This window comes from Artibeus jamaicensis, unplaced genomic scaffold, assembly GCF_021234435.1.
Source record: "Artibeus jamaicensis isolate MK-2021 breed Jamaican fruit bat unplaced genomic scaffold, CSHL_Jam_final scaffold_1964, whole genome shotgun sequence".
Taxonomy (NCBI): Eukaryota; Metazoa; Chordata; class Mammalia; order Chiroptera; family Phyllostomidae; genus Artibeus; species Artibeus jamaicensis.
In genome coordinates this window covers 72,410,011-72,423,515 of record NW_026522030.1, presented here as the reverse complement: position 1 = coordinate 72,423,515, position 13,505 = coordinate 72,410,011, and the positions used below count along the sequence as shown (strand labels likewise).

The 13,505-nt window shown below is 52.9% G+C and overlaps 1 protein-coding gene across 2 annotated transcripts in view; it reads left to right on the top strand.

Annotated features, from left to right (window-relative positions):
* The first annotated feature begins 676 nt into the window (after window positions 1-676).
* Window positions 677-13,505, top strand: part of PHF2 (PHD finger protein 2) — an 87,245-nt gene continuing 74,416 nt past the window's right edge. For both annotated transcript variants that reach the window (XM_037128691.2, XM_037128692.2), the window contains exon 1: window positions 677-1,133. In XM_037128691.2, coding sequence (XP_036984586.1) covers window positions 1,036-1,133 — 98 coding nt within the window. In that variant the 5' untranslated portion in view covers window positions 677-1,035. The remainder of the gene's footprint in view (window positions 1,134-13,505) is intronic.

Sequence of the window (13,505 nt, the reverse complement as noted above, 5' to 3'; positions counted from 1 at the left end):
GAATGAGGGGTGAGGCAGGAAGGGAGCCAGAAGGAAGGGACTACAGGAACCCCTTCCGGCTGCTGGGTCGGAACAAAGCTGTAGTCAAATAGTGTCTCCTCTACCTTCTTTATGAGAAAGGGACATCCTGTGGGGGTCTCACCCTGAATTCAGCCCACCTTCTCACCCCCTGCCCTATGTCCCCATCCCTCCTTCCCTGCAGTTGCCTCCCCATGTTCTCTCCCACCATATTCTGGCCCACCTCCCAGCCGGGTACCCCGTCTGTCTTCTTCTGCAAGGGGTCTTCGGGGGAGTGGGGTAGGTCTTTCTTTTTCACCCCTTCCCCACCTCCCCCCGGCGGGTCGCCGGACCCACTTTGTCTCCTGGAGGGTCTCCCAGCTCACCTTCTTCCCTGGAGAGGTTTTCAGGCTCACCTTCTTTCCTGGAGGGAGTCCCTGACCTACCTTCTTACCCCAACCAGGGGTCCCGGAACCACCTTCTCCCTGGCCCACTTTCTCTCTTGCAGGTTTTCGGCCCACCTCTCCCTCGGAGGTGTCGGCCCCTCTGACCCCTGAAGGGTCCCGAGGCCCACTTTCTCCCCCGCAGGTCCCCGGCCCATCTTATCCCTGGGCAGGTCCCCGGCCCGCCTTCCCGCGGCGGGAGCAGCGGCCAGACCGCAGGCGGAGGCGGCGCCACCCGGGGCGCTGACGTAGAGGCCGCTCGGCGGCCGGGGGTCCCTTCGGTGGGGCCGCGGCTCCCCGCCCGCCCGCCGCCCCCGCGCGTCCATTCCCTTTTGTGTCCCGCGCGTCGGCCCCGCGCACACTCTCGCCCTGAGCCCTCGGGCCGGCGGGCGGCTCCCGCGGCCTGCGCGCGTCCCGCTTTGTGTGGACGCGCCGCGGGTGCGCGCGGGCTGTCGTGCGCCCCCGGCCCGTCTCCGGCCCCGGCCCCGGCCCCGGCCCCGGCCCCGGCCCCGGCCCGCCCGGCCCCCGCCCGGCCCGGCCCGCCCGGCTCGACCCGGAGCGCAGCGCGGGCGGCGGGCGGGCGGGCGGCGTGAACATGGCGACGGTGCCGGTGTACTGCGTCTGCCGGCTGCCCTACGACGTTACCCGCTTCATGATCGAGTGCGACGCCTGCAAGGACTGGTTCCACGGCAGGTGAGCTTGGCCCGGCCCCCGGTCCCGGCCCCGGCCCCGGCTCGGCCCGGCCGGTGCGCCTCGCAGGCCCGACCCCGCCGGCCGCCGGCCGCGCGCCCTTTTGTGCCCGGGGCGGGGGCCAGGCCTGCGGGCGCCCCTCGCCACGGCGCACAAAGCGGGCCCGGGGGTCGGGCCGGGAGTTGGGGCGCCGGCGGCCTGGCGACTGAAGGCAGGACGCAGGCCGGCTCCGAGGCCCAGGCCGGCCGCCGCCTCCCCCGCGAAGTTGCAGGAACTTTCCCCGCGCGGCCCGGGGAAGCGAGAGCGGTGGGCTCGGACGCCGGCGGGGTTTGGTGGACGCGGGCCCGGGGAGGGGGAGGCCGGCGCGCCCACTCTGCGCAGCGGCCGGAGCTCCGGGGCCTTGTCTTCGCGGGCGGGACCCCTTCCTGGCCCCGCGGGCTCCTGGACCCGGAGGCCTGCTCGTCCCCTTTGGGAGTGGGTGACAGAATGGTGTCTGTGTGGGCAGGGGTGTTGTGGCTATGCTACCCTCCCCCCTGGCGAGCACGTTTATCCTTTCCACTCTTCTCTGCCCCAGACAGGGACACCCCGGTTTTGACTCTAACCTTATGCTCTCTAAGGAAGATGGGTTTGGGGAGGTGAAGCTTATCCCTTGCCCATGGCCATGACCTGGGCCTGCGCCTAGTTTCAAAAGCCCAGGTCCCTTCCCAAGTAAACGGAGGAGGAGGAAGAAGAGGTGGCACTGCTGTCCAAACTGCTCCAACAGGTTTTCATGTGTTTGGGCCTCGACATGACTGGCTAAGGGCTGGCCAGGGGTTTGCGCCCTCCGAGGCTGCCAGGAACAGGGCTGGGGACATGAGAGGGGTATGTGCTAGCGCGTGGTCTCTGATCCCTGTGGTCTGTGGGGTCTAGTCCTGCCAGTTCACATGTGGCAAGCCAGGCAGCCAGTGTGACAGGGCCTGTTCAGACTGGTCGGTGCGTGACCTGAGTCCCTGTGACAGGGACCCCAGTGAGGGGGGGTTGGGACTCTGTGGAGTGGAAACACCTACTGAAATCTCCCGGGCCTCCCAGGGTTGCACAGACCCCTGCCCCGACCAGAGCACCAGAGCCTTTGGGTGTGAGCACTGGGCTATGCACACCCAGCAGTTGGCATCCTCTTAAAGTTCATAGCTGGACTAAGGGTGAAAGCTCCCATCTGATCCCTCATCTCCTCAGTTCTGCAGATGCTGAGAAGGTGACCCTCAGTGCCCTGAAAGTGGAGGGGGCCACTCCCTCCTCTCTGCCTCCACTTGGGCCTGCAGAGCTCCCAAGGTGCCCAGGTTAAGAGAGGTGTGAGGGCCTGGGAGGACCTTTGTCTGGCTTGCCAGGGGCTCTATCCACAGCACTGGATAGGCAAGGCCAGATCTGTGCTAGACTTTGACATAGGGTGGGTGGGGGATTGGGGATGGGGGCTTGCCTGAGGGGCTGGTGGCATTAACTGGGTCGGCCTGGGCAGAGGCTGGGAGAATTGCATCTTGACACTTTAAAGGGGATATTTGTGGGAAGCCTTATCTTATTTCTCCATCTGAAGGTTTTGATTTGATCTCATGCAGGCAGAGATCATTCGATCAGCACAGATTTGTGTCCACCTGTATGGAATGGCCCTGGGGTCTGAAAGGGGCTTCCCCCCTGTGGAGGGGGCACATCTTCTCTACATTTAATCAAGAGTCACTTGCAGCATTGAGCCCTGAGGCTGGACTGGAGTTCCTTCCCCCTCCACTCACACACACAGGGCCCTCAGAGTCCTAGGCCGGGCTCTTTTCTGTAACAGGAAAGGTGTGTGACATGAGCCTGTGTTTCCCAGTCTCTGGATGTTCCTGGATGACCCGCTGCTCTTTCCAGATCCACTTACCACCTATATTGTTGTTTACTTAGTATTCAACAGCTCAACTCACTTTTTAAAAGTTTGAATATTTTGTAACTTTTTATTTCCAGAGAGTTTTAGACTTACAAAAGAGTTACAAAAATGGAGCAGTTTCTCCATCCCCAGCCTCCCCTGAAGTTAGTCTCTCAGTAGCTCATGCTGTGAGCCTGGAAACTTGAGGCAGAGACTCCAGGCAGTACGTAATCCAGACTGCAGGCCTCTGAGGATGTATGTCCCTAGGTTTCCCCTTTACTGTCCATTTCCTGTTCCAGCACCACAGTGCCTTCCACTCTCATGTCTCCTTTCTCCCCAGAATATTTCTTTTAGAAGGAAGCTTTGCATCATTTTCTGAAGTGGAACCTTAGTATCACTTGCCATAGATATAGTACCTATAAATATAAACATAACTGTAAAAGTAATAGGCTCTGTCTTGTTCCATTGTGATCCACCACATCTCTGTAGCACACATTTTGAGGGGATTGGACAGGGGGTTCTGAGGTTACCCACATTAATGCTAGTAAAGCATGCCAGCCAAGAATTATTGGGACGGCTCTTTAATAGGGGCAGAGCCGGCTCCCAGGGTGTGATCCCTCCAGCACTCTGAGCACCCCTTCCCACATTCTCTGGGGAGGCCTCTCTGCTGGGTTGGGCTAGACAGGTGGTCAGTCAGAAAGCCAGGAATCCATGTTCTACTGCCATAGACCGTGGCTGGCCACTCTTGAGTGACACCTGGTCAGCCCATTCAGCCATCATTAGCACTGACTGCGCCTCGCCCGGGAGTGGGCTTTGACTGGGAAGGGATGGATTTTGCCAGTCACCTTGTGAGCTGTCTTGTCTGTGTGCTTGGAAGGAAAGTATGGCATCATGATGGCCTTGGGGACCTTCCTCCCCAGTTAAAGTGCAGCCGAGCCATTTGGGCCAAGCACTAGATAGCTGCTTGTGTCTTCTACTTGACCCCATGTGCCCCTCTACCCCTGCCCGTGGTAAGGCATCTGGCGACTGTGGACCAGCTGCCCTAAGAAATGACCTCTGAGGTGGCTCATCTTGTTACCACCATGATGTGAAAAGTATCTGCCTGTGGAAAATGGGTGTGATTCTGTTAAAGCAACAGATAGCCTAAAGCTTTCTGGCCCTCTTTTAGTTGCCTGTTTTAGTGAATTTTAGGGTTTTGGGAGGCAAATCAGTAAAATTGATTTTAAAGAGTTTGAAAGCTGAAGTTGCTGTTAAGTCCTTCAGTGATAGAAATTTCATGTATTCCTTGGTAAACGTTTATGGGGCACAGGTTCTGTGTGGGATGCCGTACAGGCTACGGGGTCCCTGGGATAACAAGGTAGATTTCTTGTCTCTTATGGGGTTTCTTCTGTGGAAGTCAGGCTTGCAGACTGGGTGCTACAGACCAGCCTGGGGAGCCCTGTCAGTGTTGTGAGGAAGCCTCGTGGTGGGCAGGAACAGGGGTGGGGGCAAGGAAGCCACATCGGGAGCAGCCTGCATTGTGGCCAGGAGGCAGGAGCCACGTTGGAGCAAAGGGGTGAGGGGAAGGGACTAAGGATTTGGCAAGGTCCCTTTGGCTGCCATGGGGACAGTTGGTGACAAGGGCAGGGACAGAAGCCACTGCCCAGGTAAGAGGTGCTGGGTAGGATGGTGGGGGGAACAGGTAGTGAAAAGGTGTCAGGTTCTGGCATGGATCCCCTCCGATCCCTGTGTGTTCTTCCATGTGTCTGGACTTTGTTTGCCCTTTTTGCTAGGGCCCTGTCTCTGTCCCCCAGGCCTTGCCTCCAGGACTTGTTGGCCTTTGTGGGCTCTCACCATGTCCCCCACCCCACCCTACCCAGTCTTAGTATTCTCGACGCAGAGCCACGTCTGGAGGTGCTTGGCTGTCTCGGGTGCCTGGTGACACAGTGGGGCTCATGGCCAGCTCTGTCGGCCAGTGGAGCATGTGTGTACTTGGATTGAAATAAGGGCCCGCCAGGGGTCAAGCTTCAATGTTGTAATCTGGGTGATCATATCTGACAGTTAAATCCTAGAACCTGAGACTCCTAAATACCGGGGGTAGGGCCATCTACATCAAGATGGAGTTGTGGCGTGTTTGGTGTGTTTAGAGATAACAGTAATCTTAAAAAGGGAAATGCTTACTGTGTGAATTTAAGGAGTTCTGGAGGAGGTAGGGGAATGCCAACTTCTAGAGGGCAGAGCAGCGGTCCCCTGTCCTTGGACCCTTTCCAATGACATGAACCGCCAAGGGAATTACTTAGAGTTAGGCTCATTTCATTGCCAGACTGTTTGCTTTTATTGAAGACATAGGGCTGGAATCTTGCTTGGTGTGAGCCTTTCCCCTGCAGCCCACATTTGTTTGGGGCCACTTGGGCTCAGGTGTGGCTGCTGATGGCCTGAGTTTGGACAAAGGTTTAGGGGTCTTGGTATGGACCCTGTCCTCTGGGGCTATCCCTTCGCCTCTGTGCTCGTGGCACCTGGCCAAAGAGCAGGGCTTTATTCTCAGAGAATGTGGAGTTCTGCTGTTGGGAGTATTGAGCAGGAAATAATGTTCTGCACCAAATGCGCTGGAAGACTCTTAACTTCTAAATTCCTGGTATCGGGAAAGCAGAGTGGTCATTTGGCTTCTAAATGACCAATGTGATAATACTGCTCCAGGGCTTACACTGGGGCTGGTTTGCTCACAGTCATCCTCTTATTGGTTTCCACAGTGACCTGGGTGGTAGGCCAAGTGGGCCACCCTGTCCTCCCACTTGTAGCAGAGGAGGATGCCCTGCTTCCTCACCCTCTGGAGATAGACACTCCTACACCAAGGTGCAGGGGCAGGGATGGCATCCAGCTAAAGTTATTCTGGCTCAAGGGCCTGAAAAATACCAGGTGCTGACACCCGCATTCATGTCTATGGTTTCACAAATGCAATGTGGATGGAAACATCTTTATAGCAGGAAGTGGCATCCAGTGCTAGGTGAAGAGGCTGGGCTCTCTGTAGTGCCCTCTGTGTCTGTGGTGTGCCTAGTATCCCACCAGCTTCCTGCATAGAGTTGTGTCTGTATCTTAGCACCTCTTTGCCTCTCGCTCCATCTTTATTTCTCTACTGCAGCCTGCTTTGGTTCTCAGCTTTTTGGCTTCGTAGGTGACCCTGACCATGCACCCTAACCCTCTGGAATGGGACTTGGCCCTGTGCTTTAAGATTTTAGCATCTGTTCATTTCCCCTCAAACTGATGGGTCATCCATGGAAAAACAGAATTTCAATCAATGGCTGCCTTTGACCTCAGAACATAAAAATTGAAGGTTCTTGTGGTGTTTGTCCAGGCAAATGGAGAAACCATCATTTTATGTCTTTTTTTAATTGGGGTGAAATTCACATACCACGAAATTATCCAATTTAAAGTGCACAGTATGGCATTTAGTGCATTCAGAATGTTGTGCAACCATCACCTCTAATTCCCAAACATTTTTATCACCCCCAAAGAAAGCCCCAAACCCATTAAACAACAACTCTCTATCCTCTTCCCCCAGCCCTGGACAAGCCCATCTGTTTTGTGTCCCTATGGATTTATCTGTTCTGGACATTTCATGTAAATGGAATCACTCAATGTGAGACCTTTTGTGCCTTTGTGTCTGCCGTCTTTTACTCAGCATGATTTTTGTTTGTTTGTTTGTTTGTTTTAATTTGTTTTATCCATGTTGTAGCATGAACCAGACTTCACTGATTTTTTTCTGTGGTGGAACAACACTCCATTGTACGGATAAACCACAGTCTGTGTATTCATTCGCCTGTCGATGGACATTGGGTTTTTTCTTACCTATGGCTATTGTCAGCAGTGCTGCTATGAACATTCATGTACAAATATTTGTTTGAACACCTCTTTTCAATTCTTTTAGGAATTACTGGGTCATATAGTAGCTCCGTTTACCTTTTTGAGAAACCAACAGTTTTCCACAGCAGCCGCACCATTTTACATTCTTACCACCAATGTAGGAGTGATCTGATTTCTCCTCATTTTCACCAATACTTGTTATTTTCCGTTTTTAGAATTATAATCCTCTTAGTGAGTATGAGGTAGTCTCTTATTATGGTTTCAGTTTGCATTTTCTTAATGGCTAGTGATGGCGAGTATGTTTTTATGTGCTTGTTATCCATTTGTATGTCTTTGGAGAAATGTCTACTGAAACATTGTGCCCATTTGTAAATTGGGTTATTTGTCTTTATTTTTGAATTATAAGGGTTCTTTATATATTCTGGACAGTAGACTCTTATCAAATACATGATTTGTAACTATTTTCCCACTTGTACGTTGTCTTTCTACTTTTGTGATAATGTCTACTGACGCATAGAAGTTTTTTGTTTTAATTTTTCTTCTGTTGCTTATGCTTTTGGTTTAATATCTAAGAACTCATTGTCAAACCCAAGGTCATGAATATTTACCCCTTATATTTCTTCTAAGAGTTTTATAGTTTTAGCCCTTATATATAATTTTAAATTTATTTTCACTTAATTTTTGTACGTGATTTGAGGTAGAGATCCAATTTCATTTATTTGCATGTGAATATCCAATTGCCCCCACACCATTTGTTGAAAAGAACATTCTTTCCCTATTGAAATCTTGGTGGCTTCATTGAAAATCATATGAGGCAAGCTCATATATATGAGCTTTGGTCTCTGTTTCATTCCATTGGTCTATACATCTTTCCTTATGCCAGTGCCACACAGATTTAATGACTATATCTTTGTAGTAAGTTTTGAAATCAAGAAGTGTGAGACCTCCAACTTTGTTCTTTTTAAAAAATATTGTTTTGGCTGTTCGGGGCTTCTTGTAACTCCCTTTGAATTTGAGGATTGGCTTCTCCATTTTTGCAAAAGGGGCTGTTGGAATTTTAACAGGGACTGCACTGAAGATTGTATTATAGATTGCCTTGGGTGCTATTGACATCTTAACAATATTATGTCTTCATATCCATGAACATGTGATGTCCTTCCATTTATTTAGATTTAGGCCTTTTTTTTTCAGTAATGTTTTTGAGTTGTGAATGTATGAATCTTTCATACCTTGGTTAATTTTATTCCTATGTATTTTATTCCTTTGGATGCCATTGTAAGTGGGATCATTTTTGTAATTTCCTTTTTGTATTGTTTATTACTAATATTTTTACTCTTTTTAAAAAGCATTACCTTTCAACATGCGGGGACTGAATTTCCAGAACCAGATGTGCAGGGTGCAGGTGTTCATGCACGTGCTGGGGCAGGTGCACACTCAGCTGTACGCCTGGAGATGCCCTGTGACTGGAGTATGTGTCTATGGGCCTGGGGGAGGGGTGCTGCTTTCTTTCTTTCTTTTTTTAAAGATTTTATTTATTTATCTTGGGGAAGGGAAGGAGAGAGGGAGAGAAATATCAATGTCTGGTTGCCTCTCGTGAGTCCCCTGTTGGGAACTGGCCTGCAACCCAGGCATGTGCCCTGACTGGGCATTGAACCACAATCCTTTGGTTCACAGGCCCACACTCAATCCACTGAGCTACATCAGCCTGGGCTTGCTTTCTTTTTTAACCATAAGTGTTTGGTGAACCTTGCCTCTGTCACACCCTGGGCTAGGCATTTTCTCTATATGTTAGGGGGCTCCTTATATTTTATGTGGCTCTCCTCTTTCACCCTGACGATTGGTAAAGCCATGATGGGGCGGACAGGGAGCACTGCTAGGTACGCTGCACATGGGCTCTCTGATCTTCCCACTGCCCTGAGGGCTTGGCGATGGGTTGTTTTGTTCGGGAGGACCAGCAGACTGAGGCTGGAGAGATCAGCTTGTGGAGGTCAGCAGGACAGCATGATGGGCAGGGGTAGCAGTGGTATGTCTGTTCCAGAGCTCTCCCACCAGTGCCACTTCATTGATGAGAGTGATGGTGGGGGAACCAGGGAGCCCACAGGGCAGGCTGGTCCTGGGAGACCCAAACATTGCAGGACGGGTCAGCACTGTTCCCTGGCCTGAGCCGTGTCCCCAGGAAAGCTTCAGGTAACCTCTGGCTGTGTGTACCCCAGGCTGGGTCCCTTAAGTGTGGTACTATTTTCTGTTCCACACAGAGGTGCAGAGTGAACCTTATTCCTTCTTACACCCCAAACACTGTGGACTGGGCATGGGTCCCATGGCGCCAGACAGTGGGACAGTGTGAGCATCTGAATGGGACTTGGAGAGGTCTACGCCCCATCAACACCAATGCCTGGGGCAGTCAGACTTGGCTTAGGTCCCTGACCATCCCCCTACCCCTGTGGCCAACAATCCCAGACCAACATGTGAGTAACCCATAGCCTGGCTGTGTGAACTCTGACACTTTCGCCGCTTGTTATGCTTTCCACTTAGGAACCCCGTTACGGCAGAGTGTGGGTGTAAATCTCCAGGAAACTGGGCTAAATAGAAAGGGCAGTGAGACAGTGGAACATGAGTGTGTCCCAGCAGGGCATGGGCCTCTCCGTCCAGGCCTTGTCTCCTGGACTGTCCTGCCTTTGGCTAGAGGGATGACATAGACGTGGGGATTCAGGCCTTATTTTTCTGCAGGAGAGGCTGAGGCCTGGGGTTCTGGTGCAGTAGGACACTTGGCATCCTGACAAAACCCAGAAACTGCAGCCTGATCCAGTCTGCGTTCCAGATGAACGAGGCTGGGGAGGGGGAGGTAGGGCTGCCTGAGAGCATCCCAGACCCTGTGGGGAGAGGGAACCTATGATACCACACGAAGCAACATAGGGGTGCATGTTGGACAGGAGGTGAGTTCTCCCTAAACTTCCTTCTGCTTACGTTTACAAAACTTGGAGGATTAGTTGCCATTGGTGCTGTGGAGTTTCTTTCCTGGAATTTTCTAACAACTCCGGCTAATCTCTTACCAGCTGTTTTGGAGTTGCAGCTCATAAAAAAAGGGGAAAGGCGGGGGGCATTTCCTGCCACTTGTTTGCACCCAGCACGAGGCACTTTCTGTCATCTCCTCCTCTTCTCTTAGCAGCTCCCAAGGGTGCTAGACCTGGGTCTGCTTAGGAGAATCTGTTTGGGAGAGGGCCAGCAGCTGGCCTGCATCCCCCACTGATAATTGGTCCATGGGGCTTTGCCCAGATCTGGGGAACCGCCCTGCCCCAGTCTCCGCTCCAGCCATAGTGAGCAGCCCTGACGGTTTTGTGTGGTTCCTGGTTGTGATTGCAGACTGTGCTCACATTCAAGGCCTAAACAACTGGGAATCCCTGGTCTGAGAAGGCCAGGGTGTTACATATGGGCCTCTGGGAGTTGGGGGGTTGGCTTCTTACCTGTCAAGTGAGGCAGCCCATCAGTCTGTTCAGCTTAGCAACTTGGGGTGCTGGTCTCCAGTCCCAGCCTCTGGATGAAGCACCCAGGAAGGCACTGGGTCCTTGCACCACTGGGCAGCATATACCATGGGGTGGCCCAACGAGCAGTGCTGGGCAACCTCATGGGCAGCAGGGTGGTGGCCACAGGTGACTTCAGAGGGCAGATGTGTTGGGGATGCACCTGGACTGTAGGCCAGGAGCGGGAGTTCCCCTTTTATCCTCAATGCATCATCCAGACAGGGCTATGGCATTCTCTAGTTGGCCAAATTCTTTCAGAGTGCTGTGTGCCCTGTGTGTAGGGGCAAGGTGGAGAGAAACCAGAGACCAGCTAGGGTCCCTGAGGGGAGTGTCTGGAGGGGGCCTGGGGAATGGAGGGCCAACAGGGGAGTGTGTAGCACTCTGCCTTGCCAACCCCTTTGGAAGGAGCTCTTGCCCTGAGCTCTCTACCTGCCACTGCTAGAGGATGGAAGTATTAACTACTGTTTGGGTTTGAAGTTCTTAGGGTCTGTGTCATCATGGTGACCCTCTGATCCCAGTTGGGGACTTGTGTAGCCAGCCCTGGTCTGGTCCTGGCACTGGCATGGGCCTCAGCGTGGGCCCCTGTCTGCCAGGACCCCCGTACCTGCCTACTGTGCAGGCATCAGGTATTTGTGTTTTGGTTCCTGCCCCAGATGTGGAGGTGAATATGTGAAGCAGTGGTGTGATCATGCACCTAGAGGTTGAGCCACATCTCACCCTTTCTCTGAGCTGCAACTAGGTACAGGACTCGGGTCTGGGGACCTTTTACCTGGCTTTCCACCTCAAAGGACCGGAGCAAATGTTTACTGTCTGATCTCGGGCAGCCAGGCAGGGCCTCTGTCCTCAGGCCAGATCTGCCCAGTGTGTGCTGTGTGGTCCCTTCCTCATTCCCACAGCCCCCGGCCCCAACTGTCTAAAATCTCTGTGGGCTCCTGAAGGCAGTGCTGGCAGTAACCAAAGGGGCTCCATTCGGAAGTCCCTCTGGCCATCTGGGGTAGGGTGAGGAGACACCCTGAAGCAGGCAGCTGTGAGGCCGCTCTCCCAGGACCCCGACTGAGTGCCAGGCCTGCTCCTCTCATGTCTGTCTTCAGCTCCCCAAGGAATGTGGCTTTCCTTTTCTGTCAGTGGACAGTTAAAAAAATATATTTTATTTATTTATTTATTTATTTATTTATTTATTTATTTATTTTTAGAGAGAGGGGAAGCGAGGAAGAAAGAGAGGGAGAGAAACACCAATGTGTGGTTACCTCTCATGCAGCCCCGGCTGCAGACCTGGCCCACAACCCAGGCACGTGCCCTGACTGGAAATCAAACTGGCAATCCTTTGGTTTTCAGGCCAGCACTCAATCCACTGAGCTACACCAGCCAGGAGATGTGGGTTCAGTTTGAGAAATAACTTTAATCATTGACACTGGCCCCAAATCAGGTACATCAGGGGAAATAACATGTGGTTACATCGGGGTTTCTCAGCCGGGCTGTGTGGACACTGAGACTGGGAAGTCTCCTCGTAGGACATGCAGCTCCCCCCTGGCTTCTGCCCACCAGTCCATGAGCGTGTGTTATGCGCTCCACTCTGGCCCCTGTCCTCCAGTTGCACTGTTGGAGCAGGATGTGACAGTGGGACGCCCCAGGGAGAACTTGGGAACGTCCGTCTTTCACAAATGGGAAACGGAGGCTACACACCAATCTCCTCTCTCAGCCTTGTGCTCCTTGCAGACCCTTAGGCATCCCTACAGAGTGGCTGGACCCGCTTCATTGGTTCTGTACTCAGGGAAAGGCCTCCAAGTCCCAAGCAACACACACTGAGCATGGGATCCTTTGCCACCTGTGACTTGGCAAGTGATGTCCTCTCCTGGACCTTCAGTGTGTGGCCTGGCTGCTTCTTGCAGCAGGGGCCATGGCCAGCTGGATAGGATGTTCTAGGGAAAGGAGGAAGCAGCTTGATATCTGTCCAAGTACCCGCCTGCTGCAGTCACCCTACTGGTGTTCCCTTCTCTGCCGGTCTGCTTGTGTTATCCATGGGGCCTCCATGTCACTTAAGGGCCTGGACAGCTCTCAGAGGTCTCAAGGCCTGCTCTCCCATTCAAACTATGGGCCAGGAGCTAGCCTATCACCAGCCTCTCTTGGAGCCAGTTGCTGGAGACCTAAGTGGCCTCAGAGCCATCCAGCTTGTCTCCTGGCTCTCATGTTCCTCCTGATATTCTGGAATTCCAGGATTCAGGTATGTTCTTAAACTCCTGAAAGATCCCTGTGCAGACAGTCCCTGTGCTGGGACCTCTGGTCTGTCCTAGTGGATGCAGAAGGATGTACCTGAGTGTCTGCTTCTGGGGAGGTGCAGTCACAGCATTGGCCTGTCATCATGACCTGCATGCATTGCTAGAGGAGAAAGCTCTCAATGAAGTCACCCAATGCAACATGGCAGTCTGCCCTTCTTACCCACTGCTTGGCAAGAGAATCCTTTTGGCCCTTCCAGGCACATCCCATCTTCAGGGTGGAACTTATGGATGATACATAATTATTCTGCACCCTGCAGTGTCAGTGAGTGCCCCTAGAATGGATGGAGGGCCCTGGTACACCCTGTGCATGAGTTCTGTGTGTGCACCTCATCTTGTTCTCAGATGGCTCCGTGAGCCAGTGGGATCCTGACATAAGCATGGAAATACTGATGCTTAGAGCAGTTCAGTAACCACAGGAACATGCTGCTAGGCTGGAGGTCGTCTGGCACAGCCGATGTCCTTTCACCATGCTTACTGCTCCTTGGCTGGTGCTGGCTGCTATTAAAGTGTCTATAGAGGCCTACCTTGTGCCGTCCGAGCCTCATATCCTTGGTGCCCTTTGGGTTGAGGACCCAACAGAAGGCATTTACCTCTGGGGACCATAGTGCTGCTCCTGCCTCAGGTCCCATATCCTGCAGTTGTGGCCTCTGGGGTACGGGGCAGGGGTTAGCTAGAGCCCAATCAGGTTTCCATATTCTGCTCTTTGCTTTTCTTGTCCTTTGGTCAGGGATGGCGGGAGGCAAAGAACAGATCCAAATTTTCCAGTAGGACAGGACCTTGGAGAGCACCAATCCCTCCTTTCTTGAGATGCAATAGCTGTAAAGAACCAGCCGACCTTTCTTTCCAGGGCTGCCTCCAGGAGGGTTGC